Source organism: Channa argus, chromosome 20, assembly GCF_033026475.1.
Source record: "Channa argus isolate prfri chromosome 20, Channa argus male v1.0, whole genome shotgun sequence".
NCBI classification, from domain to species: Eukaryota; Metazoa; Chordata; class Actinopteri; order Anabantiformes; family Channidae; genus Channa; species Channa argus.
The window spans coordinates 2,923,041-2,948,995 of NC_090216.1; the positions used below are offsets into that span (position 1 = coordinate 2,923,041).

Sequence of the window (25,955 nt, forward strand, 5' to 3'; positions counted from 1 at the left end):
AAGTGGCTGCATAACAAGAAGTAGGAGGTTTGCACCTTCAGGAGTGAGTTAACGCTTATGGCCATTTCAAAGGTCACATCAAAAGCTCATTTATGGTATATTCTGTTTTAACTCTTGCTGCTGCTTTGTTAATTTAACTATGATGAAGCAGCACAGACTGTCTGCTTCAAAGCGTCTGGCCAAACCCGTTTTGTTTGGGACAATAATTGTCGGATTGGCCACTGCTTTCATAAACAGGTAAGGTTACAGCTTGTTGCATGTTTTTACTGCCTTGTGCATGAAAAATGAACCATGCAGAACCATTCTACACGTAGCGTGCATTACTGTGCATGCATAACGTGCACAATTATGTCACGTGTGTATTTATATAGCAGTGGAGGAAAGTCAATTCTTTTTCTGCGAAAAGTTACTAAAACCTACAAAGTGCACAGATATCATCTTCATTATGTCCCAGATATTTTTCATTTTCTAATGTAAAATCTTACTCTAAAAAGCTGGCAGATGTATTGTAGTCAAAAGCACAATAATTCCCTAAAGATTTCAGTTGAGAAAAAGTTTAAACTTGTATAAAATGTTATATTAGGTTTAGTACATAGTGTGTACAAGGACCTTAAAATTGTACTTTAAAAAAATACAGAAACAGTCAAAAACACAGGGCTGTGGCAAATTATTTTAAATATGAAATCATGACAAGTGATCTTGCTCCTTATTACAAAATGTTAATGTTGGAAGGACTGCGATTTTATATTTTGTTGAAATAATTATTAACATAATTATTTTATTTAGGCTAAATAAACAATCATATCTTCTGTAAAGTGTAAAATTAAAAATGTCCATCCCAAAGCCAAAGACAAAAGTATTTAAATGTCAGACTTTGTCCAACCAAATATTCAGTTTACTATCATGCAAGACAAAGACAAACTGCAAATTGTCACTGTGAAGCAGTTGGGAGCAGCACATTTCATTTGTTTCAAAACTTCCTAAAACTTTTTAAATATTCATATTAAAGACAGAGTTGATATAAAAATGTCTTACAATGTTTGAAATGTAAAATGTACTGTGAAATGATGGTGTAGTGTGTGCTGTGTTATCATGAGTTCCTCCCTCATCAGTCCATTTATTGCTTCATCCTCCGTGCAGGCACATGTTCTTCCAAGATGTGGCTGAGCTCAGAGCGCAGGAACAAGCACGTAACAACGCCAAGAAGATGGAGGTCCTGGAGAGAAGGCAGAAGCAGATAGAAAAGGTGGCAGAGAAGAAGAAAGGCGACAGTTAAAATATTGCTCTTTTAGAACAAAATGCTTCTAGGTCAGAGATAACAAAGCAGAACTGAACGCTACGTATGTCCCAGTGATCACAGCCTGACTTAGAGTCAACAAGACTTAAATACCCCACATTGGGCCACTTTCCTCAAGTTTAGACGCTTGCTGAACCTGTGCAAGAAGCCAAACTGTTTGTTTTTGGGCACATTTTAGATTTCACACAGATTAACAGTGTAATTTACTATTTTGTGTCTGTTTTGTGACATGATTATTAAATTACCATAGTGGTGAATATGAGTTTGAATTTGACCAGTGTTTTTTTTCTCCTTGTACTTACATGTGTCTCCAACAGAGGACAGTGTTGGTTACAACTTATCAGTGTTCTGTTGAGGCCTCTGTAATGGATGCTTTACGTCTCTGCTGATCATTTTCAAATGCAACTTTTTCTAACTTTCATGAGATGTGTTGCTGCCATCAAATTCAGAATGCGGTCATATTTTCCATGAAATGGTGAAATGTCTCAGTTTCAACTTCTGATATGTTGTTTGTTCTTTTTGTGAATAAAATATGGGTTGATGAGATTTGCAAATCGTTGCATTCTGTTTTTATTGAAGTTTTACACATCATCCCAACTTCTTTGGAATTAGCGTTGTATTTGTCAGTATTGGCAATAGTTCAGTCTAATTTATCAAACAAAACTTGTGGTTCTGTGCTCATTTCTAAGGTTTTATATTATTTGTACATTTAATTTTGGGTCTCCTTGTTATGGGCATATTCTGCGGTTTCCTGTGTAAAAACCAAACAGATGAGAAATCTAAACAACTGAATATGGATGGACTAATGTCAGTTTTCATTTAATTTCTTCAATTCATTGATTATTCTTTTAATCTGTTAAGTATTTGGTCTCTAAAATGTCGATATCGTAACTTCTCAAAACCAAGGTGAAGTTTTCCAAACAGAAGATTCATTTTCAACTGACAAACCAACTAATCATTACAGCTCTTTAATAATTTCCTCAACCGTGAGAAGTGATCAGACATTACAAAAGTAATTGATGGATAGATAATTACATCTTTTAATAAATCATGCCATAAAAGAAGTGAAATAAATTAAACCCACAAACAAACAAATATTGCACGTAACTGAAAATTAAAGTTCACGAGGTGAAAGTGCTTCACTTGCTGCTTTTGTATTGTACAGACCTTAAAAACAGTTGATAACAGTTGTATAGAATATGAGAACGGTGGTTAACTGGTCTGAACAGCACCACTTTAAGTGGCTGCCTGTAAATTACGATCAATATGACCCAAACTGTACACATCATGTCACATACTTAAGAAGTTAATGACTTGCTACAATGACACAAAGACTCGTTTTCCCTCGTGTTTCGACAGCTTCAAAATTACAGTAGTTACAAGGTAACAGTCAAATTCAAATCCTTACGACAGATAATATTTAAAACATTCGCCTGTGATGCTCACGTGGGACATTTTGAAACATCAATAATTGTTTGAGACATACGAGGTGCACAATTATTCAGGACATCTGCACATGGGCCAACCCGAGTAGATGTGAATCCAGTCATCTGTCGCTTCTCACTGGATTTGAACTTATTGCTAATGAAAGTTGCTGCAAAAAAACACATTTTAACATTAAACTGTCCAGCTAGGACGACATTATTTGCATATTTTCAGATGATGTGATGTCAGGTCAGGTCACAATGTCCCTTACGAACAGTTTTTTTTTTTCTTTTGCTGCTGTACTGATTCATCTTGTTCGTGCTTTCAAATATCCGTTTCCATTGAATTGTCAGTGTGCACGTGAAGAATCACACGCCATTTTTAATGAGGTTCGTAAGAGGTTCGAGCTGCTTGACAACTGAAGGAATAGTTTGGGATTTTTCAAGATTGTCTTAACACAAAATGAATGCACCTGTATGTAAGTTTCACTGCCAAGATTTTCTACTTTCCATTCTGTGCTGTAAGAAATGAGCTTCACTATGCACAACCCTCATTCTGTGCTAAATAGACTTCAAAGTTAAGCTAAGACTCATCTGAAACTTCAACAGTCCCACTAAGCCACGCGTCTCGAACTGCAGGCCTGCTTGTATCCAACTGTCCCTGAACTACCCACAACTACTTACCTGAATCAGGTGTGTTCAATCAGTCACAAGCTGGAAGATGAGGGTAGTGCAGGGATAGCTGGAAAACAAGCAGGACCAGAGCCCAATGATTGTCAGCCAAACTACAGAGTACACTCTGCAAAAAAACAAGGTCTGTGCATGGTCACCCTCCCATTTCTTACTGCGTAAGTGTTCAAAGCATCTACAGCCAATAAAATCTCCTGTCATTTACAGGTAAACACATTAATTTTGTATTAGGACCTGCTTCAAAAACCCAGAAGCATTTTTCTTGTAGGAATCTTTGGAAAATTACATCCATTTTATTACAAGATTCCCAGTTTATTCTCGTTCAAACACAGCTCCGGAGAGAAACACAAAGAGTGAACCCTGTCCCAAAAAAATTATGTAATGATGGAATCTGGTTAATTTGATTTAGCGCTGAAGCCTCATATTAGGCTCAGATGTGTTTTGTCACCCGTCGCATCTATCAAAGATGCAATAATAAGGAATAATCTAGCAGCAAGCGTGAACAAGAGAGATAATCACAGCAACAGACACCTGCTGACTCTACAGTTTCAAGACAAACCTTAAAAAATGATGAGTCCATCGTTAAAATGTTGGGTGTGGTCCTCAGGTCCTGCCCTGCTTGTTTTCCCAAACCCAGCAGCACCTACTGCTGATCGCCTGCATCAGGTGTGTTCAGTCATTCAGAAGCTGGAACATGCCAATTCAATCCCCACCCTCATCTGAGATGGTATCTTCCAGCTTCTGGTTGACTGAGAACACCTGACGCAGTTGATCAGCAGTGGGTAGTTGGAAAATGAGCAGAGGAGGGGTCCTGGATGACCAGGATTGAGAACCCTTGCTTTAAGGAATCCCTAAACGTCTCAGAGCAGAGGCTTTACCATCAGCAAACAGCAGATACAGTAACACATAAAATATACAGACAAACCATATTTAGAGCAGGAGCGAAGCACTTGTTGAGTCAGAACAGACACAGAGAACAAGAAAAGACGAAAAATCATCAGAGGAGCAACAGTACAACAAAGCTTTACAGTGTTCACCACTTGTGTCCTCGCTCTGTTTCTATGAAGTCTTCTCTTAGATGGGATTGTTCTGGTGCAGGGCGGGTGTGTCTGGTCTGGTTTGGGGCCTTAGGGTCAAACAGCGAGGGGCACTAAGCCCGCAGGGGCAGGAGGGGCAGTGATGGCCGTCAGGGGGGCAGGTTCCAGTCCGTTCACTGTCCTGCTGTGAAACAAACAAACACCAAGACGTTTACATTCAAAACTTTGGCTGAGCCAATAAAGAAAAAGGAGAGAGAGAATTTGAATAATGTTGAATCACAAATTCTAGAAAATCTACCAAATACAAGACTATGTAATTTTGTTCCATTATAAATAAAATGCATCACTGCTCAAGTCAATGCACACTAGCCAGTATCAAAGGACTGGGGTTTGTATTTCTGTCATTCTGTCATTTTAACATTAAACATTATCATAAAATTGTGCTTAAAAGAGCATGGAAGCCCATAATTGTCACAAATGAAAAACAAAGTATCTTATTAGATAATATGCCAAATTTCAATATTTAAAAACAAAAAAAATGTACAATTTTTACTACTGTATTTCAAAACATTGACTTTGTAAATGTCACAATTATGACTTTATGCCATATTTTATGCTGAAAACAAACAAACTTTTTTGACTTTCTAATTTTGGTTTTATTATCTCTAACAAGTGATCTCATTTTTTCACTTGGCAGAAATGGACCTAATATTATAAAGGACAAAAAAAAATCAGATTAAAGACATTTGATCGAAAGCTTGTTAGTCCGATTTCTTTAATCACAGACTGACGCTTTCCAATTACACACACACACACGACTCCACAGAGATTATGTAAGTATAAAGAAAAAAACAAGCAAAATAAACTATGCTCGTTGCAAAAAAATGGAACTTGAAGGAAGTAGCGAGTTACAAGAGTCAGCCTGACTGACTGGTTCAACTGGTTTCTGTTCATAGTTGAGATACAATCGGCATATTTTGTGTTCTGGGACTGGCTCAGGATTCTGGAAAGCAGCGTTCAGAGCAGGATCAACAATGGCTTCCATTAAAGACACAGTGAATCAAAGCCAATTCTAAAGGCAGGGCTGAAAACGGATCTACACAACACACGCAGTTTTGTGCCAATAACAAAGTCTCTTCAAACGTCCTCCTCTGATGCCTTTCGTCTGATTTCTCAATGAGTCAGAGAAATGTACTTCTCAGTTTACGTCAGGAAATATGAATCTGACCAAGGCTTTCGCTTTTTTACATGAGGTGAGACAAGCTGTCTGTGGTTTCTCCTAATCTGACACCGACCTGCACTGAAAGCAGATGGACAGTGACTTTGTATTACATGCAGCTCGGTCTGCACACTTTCAGTTGTCTCACACTGTTCCATCGCCAGGGCCAACGTTCACCACCACACAAAACATGGACTGTGGTTAACACAAACAGTGTACAACTGTATGAATACTGTAGGATTCGATGAAATCACCAAACCTTTTAAAAACACATCAGTGGCCCAGAGAGTTCAACATATTGCAACTTGAGTAAATACAGGCAATCGGACTAAACACAAGGACAAGAGATTAAAAATCTTCTTGACAACCCAGATGGAGCTTTTAGAAATTGCTGAAGATACAGAAGAACGCAAAAAAAAATTGGTGAAGATTTTTTCTTTTGATTTGCTCATGTTTATCGCATGGTGTCTTTTGCTCTTTGTTAGCAGCGTCGTCCTTTCCTTTAATAATGACTGAAGTCCCCATTAGACTGGAGTCCTATCACAGCGTACTGTGTTCCTCTGTAATTTTAATTCCTGGGAAATTCCAGGATGTGGTCTGTCATAATCCTTAACACTTAGCAGGTCAAAGCCAAAAGAGAAAACCAATACATACCTGACGTCACTGTACAACAACACACCTGAGGAGCTTTTAGACGTCTTGTTAGTGCTTTGAGACAAAAGTTAAAATTTCAACCAAGCTGAACTTACTCAAGGCTGTATTTATGAATTCTGATCAATTCAAATGTATTTATATGCTGTAGCACCAAATCACAACAAAGTCACCTCAAGGCACCTAACAATTCTCTAAAAAACTCTAGCCGGGCCCTGGGTGTCCACTGGTTCCACAAACATGTTCCCAATGAGGTTAAAATCAATGATCGGTGCATCTGTGGTAGGAGCAGTAGAGGAAATACATTCCATATGTCTTTATTTAATTAATTTTCTATCGCCCACTAAGGCATCAGTAGGAGGACGCCGTCATTTGCCATTGTAATGAATGTACTCAACTCATTAGTTTTGATATCTTGAAATCTGAGTGAAAAATGAAAAACAAAAACAAAAACATAAACAAATCATTTATGAGAGCAGGGGATGTTCTTTCTCTGAGTCTCTATTTTGTCGGGCTTCTGGCAGAAAATCCTCAACTTTCTTCCCAAAATACAGCATGAAAACACTTGCATGAACAGGAAGAACGTCTATTAAGTCAGGTTAAGGGAACAGGACATTTCCAGCACCAATACACCACCACCCATGAATTAATAATTGAGATCCTCCCTTAACCCACAGTCTTTGTTATTTCTGTTAGTTCTACATTGACATAGACACTAAAATCAGCATGTGACTGCATGCACCCCAACACACTCAGCTAACAGGCAGAGGACCTGCGATTACCCAGAATCAATGCGGGGAACGTGACCGTCTCCGTCCTGCTGGGGGACACAAAATGCACACAGGTCTCAGATATCCTCTCCTGTTTATGTCATGCACCACATCATGTTGCATAGTCCTTTACCGTAATAACACACCAAAGGCCTCCAGTGACGTCATCTGACAAGACTGACACTGTGACATTTCACTCCAAGATCCATAAATTCTCCCTCCATAGGGACTAAAAGATGAAAGCAGGCGGGTTTCGGTTTCACTCACGCTTTGTCGAAGTATGACATGTGGAGCGAATGCGAGTAGTTGGCTGTGTTTGCGTTGAGCGCATTGCTGTTGTCCAGAGTGTACGACTTCCTGGCTTTCTGGTCCTTGGCAAAGTTCCGGCAAGCAGCTAGTTTTGACTCGAGAGCCTGTGTAGAGACATAAACAGAGGGAAGCTTCTGCTTCACTGGGGACAGACTGGAGCTTTCTACACCCCCAAAAACACAGAAACTTGAGAAGGACCCACCCCAACTTTCCGGAGTAAATCGCTGACGATGTTGAGGGCTGATATTCTGGCAGAGGGCGTCAGTGGCGAGTTGTTGCCGTATCCATTGGACAGCACTGTGCAGGAGAGAGGATGCACTCTTTTAAAACACTTACAAAACTTCCCAAATGAAAAACCGCTGACTCCAATCGGCAAATGCAAAGTGCATTGTAGCTATTGTAGCTACTTTGTATCGTAGCTGTAAGATCGTATATAATGTACACTGACTCTTGTATTCACACTCCAATGCATGACAACAGTGTACAAGAGCCCCTTGTTTTTGAGGTGTTTTTACTGATTTTAAAGCGAATCATTCTGGAGACCCCCATGATACTCAGCAGTTAGACAGGAATCCCTGCATTCTTACACAGTATAGACTTTGGATACCCTTAAATGGAATGTGCTTCCCAAAGATAAAGATATTTCTCCAATGCTGTAAGTGATTCGTGTTCTTTCGTGTCACAAATGAATAACTGAGCCACTCTGCAGCTCTGTTTCCAACAGGAAGATGTGTCTTCACATGAATAGAAAACCTGCAGAATTTCCTTGTTTGCACTTGTATAACGAGAAAGAACAACGCACTCAATGGGAGACAGGCTGCCGCTACCTGCTGGGTTGGCGAAGGCATTGTCCAGACCTTTGCTCAGCGGGGTTGCAGGCAGCGAGAGGGAAGCCTGCACAGCACTGTCCATCTTTACATTGTCCTGTGTGGGCGAACTTGGAGCAGACATTCTGGTTACGTCTGCCTGTCTCTCACGCACGGCCAGCTCCTGCCGCAGGTCTGCGGAAGGAAAGGGGGGAAAAAAAAAAAGACAGGGGAAGACACAGCAGCTGGATGTTAATAATCGGGAGCTGTGACTGACAGCGCGGCTCATTTGTAAAATCTAGTCAATAATCACCTCTGGCTTCATCCTTTAATCTTTGCACAGAGACCAGAAGAGACTCCTTCTCGTCCAGCTCGCTCTCCAGAAAGGCGTTTCTCTCGATAGCCTGGTTCATGCGCTGCTCAAAGTTCTCCAGGGACACAATAGTAGCTCTGAGGGAAGACGTTAAAGGAGACACAAAAATCACTTCTCATTGATTATGGACACAAATATCCAGTGAAGTTGCCTCATTATAAATGACTGAGTGATTATTTAAGTGCTAGTTGCTGAAAGTTACGATCAATATTTGAATCATCGTGAATAAGGCTGGAAGCATCAGGGTGAGGTGAACACTGAAAAATGTGTGGGCGTAGCGTAACTTTACAACACACCAACCTTTTGGCTCGTTCTAAGTCGTCATTGGACTGTTCGAGCTCTCTGACATATTTGTGGAGCTGCTCCTTGATGCTGCGCGTCTGGCCGAGGTCGTCCTCAAGCACGGAGATCTGCTTGTAGCTCTGAGAGTACTGCTGCTCCAGCTTCTCCTGCGGGAAGAAGATGGGGACAGAATGAGGACGGGTGGCCTGTAAAGATCACACATATTTACACAAGAGGAGAAATTCAACACACACACAAACCAAGTCTGAGCATCCATTTTCCAGCGCTCCCCTCATTCTCCCTCCTCTGCACCGTGTGACCTACACATGCACCAGCTCTGAGACAATCAGCTTGGCAAATGCGCTGGACCTGTCAGTGTGTCTGACCTATATCTGCAGTTACTGTGGTGTCTGAATCAACAGCCGCCACCAGACAGGTCTCAGGGTCGTCCATGTACCACATTCAGCACGAGCCACCACCATGTGAATTAAATATATGACCGTTAAGGAACTTTATAAAGCGATGTGGCTTTGAAGTGGAAAGTACAAAAATAAAATGACAAGAAATGTTAATTAAAAAATGTGTTTTCTTAGATGCTCATGCAGTGTTTATTTTTCGAAAATATATTTTTAAATGGTGTTTTCTAAAATGCCAGTGTTGCTTAAATAATTTTGATGTCTTTTTAAAAATGCTGTTTGTACAGTTATGAAGCGTGTGTGAAACTGTATTGATGACGTTCTGTATAAATGTCAGTTTATTCACGTGTTCGGAAAAATTTGTTCGTTAGTAACTTTAAAAAACATAATATTTTTAAATGTCACTATCTTATGCCAAAAAAAATGTGTTTTCTGAATTTATAAAAGATGAGCATGTTCTCTGTTCTCTGGTCTTTTTTCAAGATCTTCCGAGCATCGTTGACTGAAATCCTCTTTGAGAAACTCAGCTAAAAACTCACAGCAATGGATGAAAGCTTCAAATTGACAGCGTTTTATAACTAACAAAACTGACAGTATAATATTAATAATAAAAATAAATCAATCTAATGTGGTTGTTCTTTGTAATGAAAACTGTCAAAACTGTATGAAGCTCTTTAATCTAAATTTGAAACAAGGCAAGTTTTTTCCCCAATACACAGAAGTGCATCTGCATTTGCATAATGTGCGGACAAATGTAGACACAAATGTTTCTTCCCAGCCAGAGGCATGGCCCCCTACCTTTTGGTAATTATGGAGCGAGAATCAGCATGCGAGACACTATCTCATGCATTATTTATGAAGGTCAGACAGGTCAGCTGTGCTTAAGACAGGGCAGGTGGCTCAGCACCTTCCTGAGCTGAAATTACCATTTAGATTGAGCGTGGATTCACAAACTATGACGTCTCCAGGACCAAGTCCCCTCACTGAGACCACTAAACATTATCGCAGTTTGATCCGGTGTAAATTGTCCAACAAGCACCGACCCACATCTTACATGCTTTAACCGAAATGGGAACACTGCAGAAAAAAGAAATAGGCCCGTCAGTGCAAGTGCATCCAGGGGAGCAGCAGCTGCTGCAGCATTACTTTCCTCTACTCTGTCCCATGAGTCTGCACTCAAGAACGAATGAAGAAGGATCAAATATTTATGTCAAGTGACGTGCTGTGCTGGTGTGATTCAGACCATCATGTATCACTGAGGTTACACACATATACTGAACATCCACAGAGAAAGTCCCTTTAATCCAACACCACACAAGTGAGCCGTTCAAAGTGGAACTGAAGGTTTTGGACAAAGGTTGGACTGTGCTCCACCTTTGGTACTACGGATTTTCGAAGTCACGAGGACATTATTAAGTCAAGGAAACATTTTTGGCTACAGAAATGTAGATTTTTTTCAATAAATTAGTTTCTTTTGTGAAATACTAAGTTGTTCCTGGAGACATTTAAAGCATTTGCACTTAAACATGGATTATGCTTCAGAAAGTGCTGCTTCGTGTCTGCTTTTGCACGAGTTTATCGCTTCATACGTTTCTGATATGACCTTTAAAACTGATGAAATACCTACTTAGTGGGTTGGATGCACTGATGGAATTAATGGAAACATGTCTTTGATTTCCAGCTCAGTCGTCAAACCTGAGCTCAGTTGTCGATCATCTCTCTTTTTGAGCCACTGTTTGTGTCTCGTACTGTTTCCTTGTACCCCTGTAATTACCTTGAGCGTGTCGACCTCATTCTTGAGTCTTTGGTTCTCAGACTGCAGGTCCTTCATGCGATGCTCAGCCTGGCCCAGCTGTGCCTCCAGCTCAGCCTCCAGCTCCCTGCTCCCCTCCTGAAACTCCAGCAGCTCCTCCTGAGCCTCCTGGCAGCTGCAAGCAGACAGGCGACAGGCTAAAACAGAAAGAGGTCTCACACACGAGCCTGGGAAGCACAGCTGGAGGGTGCATCCATCAGCTGAGCACAACATCATTTACATCAGCTTTTTCTACGATTTTACTCAAGTCTTTCTCAAGTTCTACTAAACCTCTATGTGAAACGCTTCGTTTTAGTTCTTCAAAGGCGAAACGAAAATATGTCTATGGATGTGATTTACTTGTTGAGCTTTAATATGGAAACCCAATAACAATTAAGGCAATTTAAGCTCATTTTTTACCTTAATATAGCACATGAATCGACCTTTGAATCCATTAGTTTTCAGTTTCATATTGATTAAAAGTTGATTTCAACTGCTGGCTGCAACCTAGTACAGGCCTGCATCAAACCTGGAGGCTGATCCACTGACTTTTTACTGTGGCACCACAGTTCTCAAGAAAACCCCTGATTTTTATGTTAAACATGACTTTATTAATGTCAGTAGGAAAATATTCTATTTTTGGATGCAAAACGTGGGCAGGGACGTCATGATATGTGAGAGGCAGATTCTTAGACTGGATTTGTTGACAATAATCGAAATGCAGAGTATATCATCAGCCTGACCCTCTAAATGTTGGACAATGGGGAAATTTTGACATAGTCGTGTTAATAAACAGAAAGTGAGTGGATCACAAAAGTGTAAACTGGGCCAAAAGTCCATTTATTTAATCCATTATTTATCAATCACTGTCTTCTTAAAACCCCATTAAGATGCATTCGTTCCAATAACGCTAATGGGTAAATGAATGGCTTTTTAAAGTAAAACCTTTGAGGTGGATCAAAAAGATCCCGTTTGATAGTGATAGTGGTTTAAGGACAGTACAGCTGAACAGTGGAGCTCTATAGCAAACACACGACGAAACACACACATTAATAAAGTTCAGTGTTGGCTCTGGCTTTCTGATGGGATTTATATGAACAATAAATAATGAAAACCACCAGATAGAAAATACCTCGAAAGCAATCACGGACACACACAGCGATGACCCGGACAGTTGTACGGGGTGACATGCTCTTTCCTCACCATGACTCCAACCCCCACCCTCACTGTCCGGTGTTGGAAATCGTCACTAAAAGCACCAGATGTGGATTAATCCAAAGCTATAAATCGCCTCAAACAAATGCACTATTTAAGCTCTTGTGAGTAACCTTTGCTACAGTGCCCAGCTGCTTCAGGTAAATGACCTTATTTATAGGCTGAATGCGTAAGAGACGGACTAATAAAGTCTTTGTTTTAGTCTTTTAAATGGATGTGTTGGCCATTGCTAAAATGTAGTGCATCAATAGCCTGATCCTGTAGGTTTTGGACAAGTGGCCATCTTGAAGGACAGAAAAGGAAAGTGGTGGAGCTGGAGTCACACTGCTAACAAGCAATCTTTCAAAACACCAGCGCCCACCCTGAGATTTGCTCCCATGTGTCAACACGGTAAGAAATGCACCGCAATAAACATGATTTGTATTTGATGCACTCAGGTGGACTGGTATGTTCACAGAAGCCTAATGCCTGACTTTACATTTAGATCCACCACATGTGACCAGCTTAAGTGGCTGAGTAAGTGTCTGACGAGACAACAATGGTTGGACGCACACAGACCCATCTGGCTAAAAATGGCACCATCACGTGAACTAAACTGTAGTAACGTTGACCGATGCCGCCCTTTCAAACGGGTTTCACTTTGAGAAAGGTTGGCTGCTATACAATTGCACACTGGTGCTTCCTCTTCACAGTCATTAGCTTATATTCAAAATACTCCAGCACAAGTGAGCTGTCAGAGTGAAGCCATCGTGACATAGAAATGCTCCCACATGTTTGATTCTCCAGCCTATCTAACAAAACTATGTGAAAAGTTAATGCACAATCGCCTCCAGTCAATGGGTTCATCCAGCTTGGAAAACTGAAACCTGCTGAATGCTGCTTGTACGTTTGTACTTGAATAAGTCCAAGTAATAATCTGTTATGTATGATGAGAAACAAGTTAGGAGGAACAAAAGGGGAAGTGGTCACCGCTTGTCTCAAATAACACTGGTACAAAAAGTGTCACTGGATATGCAAACGCTGTTTTTTACTGAGTGAGACAGATGCCTGAACTACAACCATTCCTAAAGCGAAATATTTCTGCTGTGGTGAACCGAGTAAATGTAGGGCTGGGTTACAGTTTGAATGAGAGTTGTTGAAAATAAAAAATAAAATATGCAGTAGAATTTCAGTAAATGTTGCCATTGTGCTGACACACGTCATAAGTCGACTGAGGCGAATACCTTCTCTTGTACTTGAGGGAAAGAGCCTTCCAGAAGTCAATTTCCTCGTCTTTTGTGGAGAACTTTGGTATTATATCTGCTTCCATGGCAAACCAATCTGCAAAGGAAGGAATGAGAAGACAAAGGTGAATACAGAGGAATAAACAGGTAGAAGGAAAGTGTTTGACACTTTCTCAAAAGTTCTCCTTGGTTAGGCCTCAGTTATTCAATGAAAAACGTAAAGCCCTTCCCCTCAACACATATTTCATGGACCGGTCTCCAGTCTGACACAGAGAGACACACACAGACAGACAACCACACATGTCACATTCACACCTATGAGCAATTTAGAGTCACATGTTGCCTAACGTGCACGTCTTTGGACTGTGGGAGGTAACCGGAGGGGCCAGAGGAAACCCACGCAAGCCCGGGGAGAGATCATGGTGTAAAGCTGCCCTCCCTGTACGAAAGTCCTCTCTGATTCCAGCTGAAAATGCCTGACCTCAAAAGATGACATCATCTGGAGCAGCTCAGATGATGTCACCCCAGGGCTCACAATACAACATTCTTCAAAATTCGAAGCTTTGTCAAACTGCTCCTCTGCAGCTGTTTTGGAGGACGCCGCCCAAACAAACTCCTCCAGAGAGATTTTAACAAAAGGGGAGTTTACATGTTCACCCCAAACGAGAAGCACAGGAAGTTGGTTGAAAAACAGTGGGCAACATCTGAGCTAATAACTACTGTACCTACAGTAAACTAGTACATTTCATTATGTTTACATCCTTCTAACTTCAGGTTACAGAGAAAACGACGCTGCAAAAGATGTTATCAACACGCTAATACTCTCATGGGTGTTAAACAGGTTTCTTTGTCCTGCTGTTGAAAAGGGACTTGCTTTTTATTCTGAGTCTCCAGTTGAATACATGGAAAACAACAATTAGGACAAAGGGAATTTACCCTACAGAAAGAGAATCTTTTTAAAGCTGTTGAAATTGTGAACCTGCCAGCAGGACACAAGGGAACGACTCTGCTCATTGTTTTTCTTACAAAGTGAAAAAGACTAAAAGTATGGAACTAAATGTCAAATATAATGGATCAGAATGAGACGGGAACATTCCTGGATGGTAAAACTGACATCTCCCTAATAATAAACAGCGCTGGAGACAGCAGGTACATTAGATAATCTAAAGAACATAGACTACAGCACATGTAGTACAAAACCTTGTCAAAAACTTGTTTCCACTAGAGGTGAAAGGTACAGGAATACTACAGAAAACATAAACTAATATAAAAAACTGGAAGTAGTACTGTGTGTGAGTGTCAAATTTCTGTCTGGTTTCTCCTGTGTCATGTACAGAAAACCTTGGTAAGAGGATATTTTTTAATCGTAGGAGAACCAAAGGCTGAAAACCACAACAAACTCAAAGAAAAGCACTTGCAGCAGTGCAGAGATGGTCACTTCTAAATGTGTGTCACACCTTGTGCATATATGTGAGATGACACAGACACTTAACACGCTAAGAATGTAGACAAAAGATATAGAGTTTTCTATGAAACCAGCTAATAATCAGATCTGAGAAGCTGGTAACAGGGAATTTTTGACACCTTTGCTTTAGCAACATACAAATACTCCAGATTAGTGAAACTACAATGTATAGTTGGCTCTACGAGCTAAATAGTTGCTCTGGTGCCTCCGAGAATTTTAATCCAGCAATGTTTGGCCTTCTCTTCCTCCTACAGTATAATAATAATGAGATAACACAGATGGAGAAGGAGATGAGGGACAAAGTCTACACATTGATCAGTTTTCTAGAGCCCACTTGACTTTCAATAAAACACCACCAGATGATGAGGGCCCAGTTAAACTGAAATGTTATAAAATTTAATTTTAAAAAGGCATTTTTGGCTCAGTGGCCTCTAGTCCAGCCTCTGCAAAAAAATTCTATTTCTCTAATTGCTCAAACAGTTCAGCTTCAGATTATATTTAACCACATCACCCACAAGCCTGGAGGGAAGCTGCAATGACATTATGGAAGAGGAAAAACCAGGACAGGCTCTGGGCCTGGAGCACGGCAGGCTTCCTTAATGTAGTAACCAAACTACATTATCATGAAACAATTTTCCTTCATGTAAACTGCGCGAGCCTGACTCTCAGCTACAGTGTGAAGTCAGACATGTATTCAATGATTTAGAAAGATGCTTAAAAGAAGGATGTGAAACTAAAATCAACCCTAACAACTGTTTGGAATTATAAAAGAAAACGGGAGTAGAAATGACACGAATGACAGCGCCTGGGAACAGATGATGCTGCGCTCAGCTGTCAAACCTGGCTGTGCAAAAAGCCGAAGAAAGCATCCACCACGTGTTGGTTCTACTACTTAAACAAGAAAATGGTTTTCCCACCAAAGACCAAAGATAATCGAAATGATAATTTGTTCTGTACCTGATCATCGCCCCAATCCCTGATGTTAATCAGTCCATTGTGTCCTCACATCGAGCGCCCGCTGCCTGTCTGCAGATCTCTGCTGGGTCCGCTCGGAGGAGGACTTCAAGCAGGATCCACCCTAAATCTGAACATTTTAAACCAATAGTTAATTCTTTTTAACAAATACAAATAGGCGGTTCCAACAGTACAAGCAACACACACTTTGATTTCCAGTTAAGGGAAACAAACATGCACGTTTGTGACATTTAAAGCAACGAAGTTAAAATCCGTTTTAGGGAGGATTTCTTCTGGCCCTGACGCGTTCACGGGCGTCACCGCTGCTCCCGCACTGTGCAGAACACGGACGTCAGGGAGGAACCAGCATCATCTGCTGGTCGCTGAACTTCATTTTAAATTATGTGGAGCACATTTGCAATTTACAAAAAAAAATATGTATATTAAGAGGACCAAATTTACCAAATTTAAGTTTAACCCTTAACTTGTAAGTAGGGAACATACACTACACTGTGCAATCATGATGTACCGTAAGACAAAATGTACAAAATGTAAGTTTAGTCGATAATGTAAAAATTGGTAAAGGCCTCTGCAGGGTTGACACATGTATTCATAACAATTTACTCTACTACAGTATTTTAAAGATTTGAAAACATTATTCCAACAAAATTAAATGATGAGACAGATTCGCCCTGTAAAATAAAGCGTGCATACATACGTTTGCAAATCATACCAAATACAGTTTTAAAATAATCCTAACAGATTAGTAAACAGAATAGATTTTTAAAACAAATATTAAAAAAAGCCAACGATATGATGTGATGTACTATATTTTCATGTTATTGCAGCTGTTCTGCATGAGTGGAAACATATTTAAAAAGGATTAGAAATTCTATAGAACAGAAATCCTCTGATGGCCCTAGCGTCAAATGCGCAATGACGTCACACGTTGCCACGGTAACTCCAGGAGCGCGCAGAGAGCGTCCCGTTAGAAACTTGTGATCTGAGCCATGGGTAGTACGCCAAAAACCAGGAGCTCCTCTTTCAAATCCTTTACAGGGACATATGAGGAAGACAGAGGCAGGAAGACGATGTTTGATGCGGTTTACGGGACGATGAGAGAGGTTTGTGCCGCAGTGTGACGCTTTAAACTGAGCTAACTGGAATAACGGGGACGTAACGGGATGACGTCATGTGCTAACTGTCGCACGCACAAACGCTAACTAAAGAGAAAGCTTTTAGCAAACATAACTGAAATTAGTAAAATTACAGACATTTGGCCTTTATTAAAAAAATGCATTTAGTCAGTAACCCAGCACTAACATTGCTGCTACAGCAAAATGAGCGTTTATAGGTGTAGAAATAAAAGTTACTCAACACATAATGTACAGTGAGGCCACAACCACACACACACACACACACACACACACACACACACACACACACACACACACACACACAATGCCCCCACATTAAATGACACATTTTGTACTACTTTACTCTGTACTGATATCATTTACAATCGTACTGTATTTTGACACAAATACATTCACCCAAGTACTAAAGTTTTTAAAGAATTATTTCCATTTCACTACAAATCAGAATATTCAACTTCGCTACGTTTATCCAGCAGCTTTAGTTGCTTTGCAAATGCAGGTTCTTTACAGTAATGGACTTTGAGTTGCATACTTTTAATTGTATTTGGATGGAAAACCCGTAGCATGGCCCTAATGCAGTATTTAATCTCAAAGGTTCTGTACTTTACAGCTCAAAGCAGCAGAAGCCAAATACGTCAAAGATAAAGTTTGCACTTTTTAGCAGGATATAAAAACCTTGCAAATATTAATTTAAAGGATAAAAACAAAGGAGCAGCATACTCGCCCTCACTAGCTGAAATAATGTGAGGCTGTCCTGGGTTGGGATTGGCTCACGTGTTTATTGTGCACACCTGTCTTAGAGTGCAGGAGAACAATGGGTTTCTAGGATATGAGCTTTGTAAACACTGAATGTGTGCAGCTCGCTAAGGCTTCATTCCCTTTGCTCCGGTGCTTCACCTGAACAGACAAGACATCTGACCAAATATCAAGAGCCATAAAGCAAAATGGAGAAAACTGAACCAATAAAAGCAGAGGAAAAGAAAGAGGAGGAAACTGCGAGTAGTTTACTTCACCAGCGTATTGCACAGAGGAAAGATGTGGAAGAAGATGTGGTTTGTGTTCAGTTTCAGACAGGAGGAAAGGAATTGAACGTCTTGGAAAATGCCGATTGTTTCTTTGCTGACCTTTAAGACCTGATCAGCACCTTTATATAATGACCCCATAAAACTCGTTTAGTGACTATTGTAACTGAAATATTACTATACGAGTCCTTTGTGACAAAGCAGTCTTGTGTCACTTTGCAGTTTTTTTCCAATCTGATTCTTCTCTGCCTTTACAGAAAAGCATCCTACAGAGGCTGATAGTGATTGCTCAGCTTCCCCGTGATGCTGATAGGAGAGAACTGGGAGGTCAGTCAACTATTACGTAGAGGTACCAAGACCGAGAGCACAATAGCTCAGGTGTTGATTAGAACAATTTATAAGACATGTTTATTTCCCTGACAAGATACTTTCATTCTGATCAATACACATTTAATCCAGTTTTATGTTGTGGGAAACAAAGCGTGATAATACTAAAATACTGTGCACGTGTTGGAAAATATATAGCTGCGGTCGCTTTGAGAGCAGTGATAAAGGAATCTGCACGACCTCCTTGTATGAGCATTATGTGGTTGCTGTTGAAGGAGTTCTTCCAAAATGGAGAAGAAAACAAAAGCCCTTGATAAAAGCCACAAGAACCACTGTAACTGTGTGTTGAGCTCTCATGTTGTGGGGTTTTCTGTTTCGATTATTGTATTTGTTTCCATACAGCTCATTATGAAAAACTCAACCTACAGTTAAGCAAACAGTATATGTGGGATAATATGACAGGCCTGCTCCTAATATACCCATCCTTTCTGCTTCATGTGATTGAAGTAAGTATTACTGCACATACATATACCCGACATCAATTTAGGATGACAGCTTTCTAATGTGAAAATTTGTACTTAGAGTTTTCTGTGTTGCTCTGTTCCAGTCATCCAGAGATATTCTGGTTTCTGTTTTGAAAGACCTCAGAGACATGGAGCGTCAGACAGACAGGTTAGCGACACCGTATAATGGCACAGCTACTTAAGTTTGACTGCTGTCAGTATTGAACATGTTATTGTGTCTGTAGAACCATACTAATTATTTTCTCGTCCTCTCCTAGTACCTTGGTGGAAGCTTCAAAGGTTGTTTTCATGTACCACGACCCTCCAAGTAGGATGTTCCAACAGTGGAGCTACAAGGTTTGCTATTATTTAGATTACATTATTACGAGGCAGCTAGGGGACAAATGCGACAAACTAGGAGGCCAAAACAAGGCCCTAAAATAGCCTCAGCTGGGCTGAGATCTGCTGATTTGACTGAGTGATTGCAGTGCTGTTGTCATCTGCAGGTGCTGGAAACAGATTGGGCAGGGACTACACAGGCTAAGGGAGTTCAGGAGGAAGACGAAACCACAGACACTCTGGTTCTCACTCTCCTGTCGGCACTGCAGAACCTGAGCAAGAAACTTGAAATATCGAAGAAGGTGGGATTGCAAGTTCATAATCTTGGTCTGTCTTTTTAAAACTAGATCAACGTTCCATCTTTTTTTTGTAAGTTTCTTGTCTTATTCTCTGTCTGCATTGCACGTAAAAGGCTCTTTCTGAGTTGGTGTTGGACGGGACTCTGGAGGCGATTGTCCCTCAGCAAACTCTAGCAAAGCTGCTAGTTCAAGATGAGCTCTTAACTCCACAACAGTACCTACAGATGTACAATTCCCACATAAACATCAGTATGCACTTTGGTAAGAGCCAGCTTCCAGTCACTATGGACATTTATTATCACCACTGTAGCTCAGAAACATTCCAACTGAGCTAGAACACATTCATCATAAAGGAACAGATTTAGTGTATAGCTTTAGACTAGTTGTGATAGTTTCTAGGATGAATCAAGTTGTGGATAAGAAAATATACTTTGCTATGTTAACTATTTGAATTGTTTAACAGGACAAGTTATTCGGAGCAGTTGCCTTACTACAGTTTAACGTCTTAGGCAAAATGTCGAAGGTGAGGGCTCGTGTTTCTTCAAATTTGTATTAACAGACCCTTTATCATGATGTTTTTGTTCATTTTCCATATTAAATGATGGCTTGTTTCTTTGATTGAGGCACAGTATCTTTTGACCCCGACCACTGTCTGGTTACAGTAGTTCTCTCTCACGACAATAGTTCTGGTCAACACAGGGGTCTGAATTCAGGTGCATTCCCATGCTGTCAAAGTAAGCCACAATTTTGATTTACCTTACAAATTAAAACTCAAATCAATTGTTTTATGCCTCTGCAGAATGTGTTTGGCCTTCACTAAAGCACCCTGGATGTGGCTGAAAGTGTCATGGATCACTGTGGTTCAACCAGACAGTTCAACATTCAAGATACTGCAGCACTTTTCTGGGTTTTCATTCCATAGTTTTCTTTTCTGTCGACTTTTATACGTCAAAGTGGTTTGACGTGTAAAACTTCGTTAAGTGAAAAGACACCAGTTTCCATCATAACAAAAGTACAGACAATCCAAGTAATATAAAAAACATTTTTAATAGTTCCAACATTCTGACGAGGATCATCTTTTTTTCCCTTTTTATCTTACACTGTGTTCCACTTGGTGACCGGGAGATAGCGCGTCCAAGAAAAGGCATTTTCTCTTCGCTCCCAAAGAGTCCGCAGCATCACTACAGTTTGATGCAAAGGACAAAGTCTAAAATTCTCATTGATCACGTATGTGCTCCCTTTTTTATTTTGGCCCCCCATTACTTGGAACAAAAACTTTAAGCAAAAGAAAAGGTGACTGCGCTTGAAATGGCTGCATGCACCACAGTGTAATCTTCAAATCATAAGGGTAAAAACAAGCCAATATGCAGCACATGTTTTCTTGCTTAGTGTAGCACGTCAATGGGAATTCGCGCTAACTTTCGAGCTGCTTTTAATCCTCTGAGAACACATGATTCAGGGCACAACAGTTGAAGTCTGATGCGGTTTTCTTATTTGCTCTAGCTAAACAGGGAGGAACATATCGTATAAGTGTAACACGGATAGAAGATACAAAGTGAACACAAACGGTAGATGGCGACTTTAAACTTGGAACTAGCAAATGGAGACTTTGACCAAAAGCATAAAGGTGACAGTGAGTTATCCTTCTGCTCCAAATCTATTCACTCATAAAAAATAAATACAAGCACATTTATATAGGACCAAAGAGGAGACATATTTTATAGGCATGGTTAAAAAGCATGCTGCTGAACTTCACACAGGACAATGTCGAACAAATGCCCTTTACCCCCCAAATCAATACGTTACACACTGTTCATGAAATACCCCTCTACCCTCTTCAACCCTGAAACTATGTCCACAAAACACACAATCCACCTTTATCACAACCTTTGAGGTCAACATCGTCTATCACCATTACATTCCACCGATTCATAAATATATATATATATTTAAAAAAAAAAAAAAAAGGCCTTCGTATTATGGTGCTTAAGGACATGCTTGCAAAAGCTGTAATATTGGAAACTGTGGAATCTCTCTGTGCGACAGGTTTATTGTTAATAAAGTAATGAAGAGCACTGTATGTACAAGGCTTGATCTGAAACCCTTTAGTACAAAACGAAGAGCAGCAACATTGTTAACACAGAAACACAGAAAAAGACAGGACAGACCATTCACAGCCTAATCGCAACAATAACTGGATTAAAAATGTGGTCAGCATCACATTTTTCTTTAAGTATTCAAATTTAAATACTGGTTGTAGCATTTGATGCGTTTAATTAAACTAGTGTGAATGAATGAGGTTAATAAAATCAAGCATTCGTTTTATTCAGATCCCTACTGTGATGCTGTTACTGCATTTGATGTAGTCGTGGTGGCTTTTTAAAACTTTCGCTATTTTTTTCAACTTTTAATAGACTAAAAAACCTAAATGAGTAATTAAGCTAATCATCAAATTTAAAATGACCTGTCTTAAATCTGCTGGATAGTAGCTGGGGCACCTTATTGCGTAGATATTTGTTTTCAGTCATGTTGCAGAACTGCGAAGATTTGCTGTCTAATGGTCCAACCAAAAGACAGTAATGTACCAGTTTCCTTGCGGAGTCTCTTTTAACCTCTTTAACCTTTGATTTGACTCATTATTGTCGTGTAGCTGCAGTGATGTGCTGGAACAGGCATATACTGTATAGGATAAAAATGCAATATTACTACAACGTGGGTTACTGTTCTTACTGTAAAGCTGAAGTCAGGGTTTAAAAAGGTTGATTCTTATCCAGGAACTGCAGCACAAGCACTAACAGATTTCTTATTTTAAAAATCTACAGCTAGCTTTCACCTTGAGCTTATGTCAGTGCAATGAGAGCTACTGTACCATTGTGTGTCGTCTACTTGATGTATTTTTTTGTGAACGTGTTATTGTGTTAAAACCAGCAACATTATAATTTGTACAGTATGTTATAATGTTCATCATAATTTAGTTTTTTTCTTCAATACAGTCTTTGTATATCTCTCTCTGTCTCTCTCTCTCTCTCTATATATATATATATATATTTAAATTTCTCCTATCAGTATATACAGAACACATTTGTACAGAGGCTTTAGTATTTACAAAAATCTGGTGAATAATATCGCATTTCACACAAAGGATGATAGAGCAGCACAGTGACTTTGTCGTGGACGTTCTCAGGACAAATGGGACAGGTTACAACAAAACCCACCACAAGGCAAATAAACTGCTGCTGTCGCGTGCAAACCTTGATGCTCCGTTTTCATTCAGAGTCTACTTTTCTCTTAATCTGAGCCTCCAATTCCTGAAGGTTTAATGCGACAACAGATAATTAATGGTCCCATTTTTCATTGCTTATTTATCTTTGTTTTTTTTTTTGTTTTTTTTAAATCGTCCGATGAGGGTCATGTGTAGTGGACAGAACCACAGCTTCTCCTAGTAAAAAGTACTCAGAAATATATCTGTATAAACACTCTCAGCAAAATAAACATATACACATATCTTTGCACTTGCCTCTGGTTCAGCAATATAGATCAAAAATATCAGCATCATTGGACATGGTTCCTATAATCTGCAGTGTGGAGGCGTCTACTGACTCAAACTGCACTGTCAGAAAAAAGTGTGCTTGTTTTACCACTGGGCCTGTTTTTTGTCTGTTGAACAGAAATAGCACCTTTTTTCTGGGAGTGTGTCAAGACCGTTTCCAGTTCTGTGTTACGATGTGATCGGATAAATAGCTCAGGTCAGGAGGACAAATTCTTGCTAAATCCTCCTCTGACACCTTTCCAGGGATTTTCCCGTACGGAGCCGGAAGTGAGCCACCAGAGTATATTATTAAACATAAAGCAGTTATAATCAACTCATGGAATTTTCTGAACCTGAACGCACTGTTAACTACCTGCTCAACAGCAGACAGACTCGACCTTAGTCAAGCTGGTGAAGCTATAAAGGCAGACATTTCCCCGGGAGTCGCTACAGGGCGGTTACATCATTCAGGTTCACAAATCATTCCTTGCTTTAAACAAGCATCGAGAGCGGGAAGATGGATGTAAACATTTGTGTACAGCAATTGTTTCCACCATTTCAATTATGACACATAGTGTCATCACAAGTGTTGTGGCACAAAGAGTCGAGTTCGAAACACCAGCCTCCTACTTGAAGCTTGTAGATCGAGATGGTGGGAGTTTCAGAATTTCTTATTTAATTCAGCTCGTTTTGCTTGTATTGGATTTGAAATAACAAAAGGTAGCTACTTTCGGTTATGCTACAATGTACCAGGGCTTCCCTCCCTGAAATCCTTCACAAACACCCCTAACTGGGATTAGGCTGGGAATTTAGCACTTGATCTCAACAAGGCAACTTTAAAGTTGCCACAGTAGCAGGGACTTAGCTGGTCAATCACAGCTTCTTGGACTTGGACTTAGTCTGTGTAAAAGCTCTGGTAGCTCACTCTGGGCTCCACAGCACGGAAACCTACACATTCTTTGTGCATTTAGCCCCCTGAAATTAACGCTTATTGGAATTTCCCACACATAAGGATGTGTATATTCCATTTAGAGGAAATGGTCTTTCTATAGCTCTCCTGTGAATACAAAATAGGATGTGATTTGATTTAAAATGTTAAGCCCGTTATATGCTCTGAAAATATTAAACAATTTATATCCTGTTTCAATTGGCATGTAAATATAGAGAAATGCGTGACTGACTGTTTTGACCTATTTGCAACCTGGTAGTTATTTTCCTAAATGTCTAAAAACATGCATTCCTGTTTATGCTCCACAACACCCACTGTGCAACATCATATAGGACGATTTGACATTACCACATGTTAACAAAATACACGCACGTTCCAAAAATGGCATAGTGGCACACTCACAGTGAACGCTCACGTGGGACAAAAACTGGGGGGTTGTTGCCACCACATGCCGGAGCGAGGCCTTTCAACCAACACCCCTGAGGAATAAAGGAGGAACTTGTGACAGGTCTGAAACAGTGAGACAAAATAGAAGAGAGCCTACGTGTGGACAGGACAGACGTACGGCAAAGTGTCGTTCTTCCTTCTAAAGCTCACTCATGAGTAGCAGCAGCAGCAAAGAGTACTCATTCCTCCCAGCAGCCTGTTTCCAGTCATGTGTGAAGTTAAAGGCAATATTGCAAGTGATTGAAATAAGGCAAAAAAACATAAAATAAATGTAAAAAAAAAAAACACAAAACAAAACACGTTTCCAGTCAACATACAATTACAAATTTTGTGCCTGATCAAAAGTCCCCCGACATTGTTACCGACACCTGGTGACTGTGAGCACGGAGATAACTTTTAGTTGTGTTACTATTATTTTTTTGCGTTATTTTGCAGTGTACAATAGCTAGTTTTTACACATCAGCACCTCTGGATCAACTACAGGTGAGGTATGTTGGGGAGATCCAGAGTGGCTGCTGAAGTCATCCAGCTGTAGAGGTGAACGGTCCGTGAGTGAATGTGGGCCATTGACCAACATGGTGCAGCAGTAGCTTTTTTTTTTTAATTATTATTATTATTATTATTATTATTATTAGCTGTTTGGGGGGGCTCGGTGGCATCATAGCACTGTGCTCTCAGACTCTTCCTCAGTGTCTTCCTCTGACTCCTCTCTGCTGTTGGTTGCTGCAACCTGCTTCACTAAGTTTGTGAAGGGCCAGATGGGGGGTGGCAAGTCAAAAATATCATCCAGTTCCATGTTGATGACAGGGATGTCCAAGTTGCAGAGAGAATCTGGCAGAGGAAAAAAAAACAGACGGCGTGAGAAAGCGGAAACAAAAATGATCCTTCGGTTAATTTGGGTTAAACTAGAGATGTTCAGTGAAACATTCCAGATGTGAGTGCATCAATGCTGGATGATGGTGCACACAGCTTGTGGGTCATCAGGCGTCCAAACCATAGCGATAGTATGAAGAAATAAAAAAAAAAATGCATGACAGGGTGCACAATATGGTGGAAAGCTAATTACATGAAGGAGCACAATTAAATGCTAAATCATACTTTTACACTGATTTAATACATTAAGGTTGGATGCAAAAGTTTGCATCTTATTTTGTTTGCCAAATGCAAAGTTACCACACGTGTTCTTTCATCAGAAATGTAGTTTTCAATTAATCAAGGGGGGGGGGCAACCTTTTGCATTAATTTAATTTTCATTATTTTAATATACCTTCTTCATGCACTCCCTGACCGCTTGTTACTTCTGACGAAGGAACTTTTGTAAAGTTGAATGTGTTATTTGAAATAATGTTTATATTGCATTCTCTCTTCAACAGAGAGCATTGGTAACGCACCACTCAGTATCATAGTCTCAGTCCCAAATAATATTAAAAATAGTATAAAGGTTATAGAGAAGGGTGCAA

General features: G+C 40.0%; 3 protein-coding genes and 1 long non-coding RNA gene across 20 annotated transcripts in view; 2 read left to right on the top strand and 2 right to left on the bottom strand.

The window, feature by feature from the left end:
• Positions 1 to 28: 28 nt before the first annotated feature.
• LOC137105740 (uncharacterized) lies at positions 29 to 1,851 on the top strand. The gene is made up of 2 exons (XR_010911856.1): positions 29 to 237; positions 1,141 to 1,851. It is a non-coding gene; the product is annotated as an uncharacterized lncRNA (long non-coding RNA).
• A 398-nt stretch (positions 1,852 to 2,249) lies between these two features.
• ndel1a (nudE neurodevelopment protein 1-like 1a) lies at positions 2,250 to 16,249 on the bottom strand. 8 transcript variants are annotated; one of them, XR_010911853.1, is made up of 10 exons: positions 15,927 to 16,215; positions 13,505 to 13,601; positions 11,049 to 11,202; positions 8,877 to 9,025; positions 8,517 to 8,653; positions 8,225 to 8,398; positions 7,600 to 7,694; positions 7,356 to 7,501; positions 3,971 to 4,632; positions 2,250 to 2,891 (listed from the first exon to the last, which is right to left on the bottom strand). XR_010911853.1 is itself a non-coding variant. In XM_067488288.1 (10 exons), exons 3-10 carry the CDS (start codon positions 13,588 to 13,590, stop codon positions 4,545 to 4,547), a joined length of 1,029 nt encoding a protein of 342 aa, XP_067344389.1. In that variant the 5' UTR covers positions 13,591 to 13,601; positions 15,927 to 16,053; positions 16,131 to 16,249; the 3' UTR covers positions 2,250 to 4,544. The 8 variants fall into 8 exon arrangements, 6 of the variants coding, with proteins under 6 accessions (XP_067344389.1, XP_067344392.1, XP_067344391.1 ...); XR_010911852.1 differs by having other exon boundaries at positions 2,250 to 3,463; XM_067488288.1 differs by having other exon boundaries at positions 2,250 to 4,632; positions 15,927 to 16,053; positions 16,131 to 16,249.
• A 143-nt stretch (positions 16,250 to 16,392) lies between these two features.
• On the top strand, positions 16,393 to 21,566 carry tex47 (testis expressed 47). 2 transcript variants are annotated; one of them, XM_067488295.1, is made up of 9 exons: positions 16,393 to 17,047; positions 18,360 to 18,429; positions 18,832 to 18,935; positions 19,037 to 19,101; positions 19,211 to 19,289; positions 19,439 to 19,573; positions 19,684 to 19,831; positions 20,034 to 20,093; positions 20,370 to 21,566. In XM_067488295.1, the coding sequence occupies exons 1-8, from the start codon at positions 16,934 to 16,936 to the stop codon at positions 20,069 to 20,071; spliced, it is 753 nt and encodes a 250-aa protein (XP_067344396.1). In that variant the 5' UTR covers positions 16,393 to 16,933; the 3' UTR covers positions 20,072 to 20,093; positions 20,370 to 21,566. The 2 variants fall into 2 exon arrangements, with proteins under 2 accessions (XP_067344396.1, XP_067344395.1); XM_067488294.1 differs by having other exon boundaries at positions 19,684 to 21,566.
• LOC137105727 (rho GTPase-activating protein 44-like) overlaps positions 20,599 to 25,955 on the bottom strand; it is a 64,739-nt gene continuing 59,382 nt past the window's right edge. For 8 of the 9 annotated variants that reach the window (XM_067488275.1, XM_067488268.1, XM_067488272.1 and 5 more), the window contains one exon: positions 20,599 to 25,326. In XM_067488275.1, coding sequence (XP_067344376.1) covers positions 25,154 to 25,326 — 173 coding nt within the window. In that variant the 3' untranslated portion in view covers positions 20,599 to 25,153. The remainder of the gene's footprint in view (positions 25,327 to 25,955) is intronic. The other variant, XM_067488270.1, reaches the window with a different exon arrangement.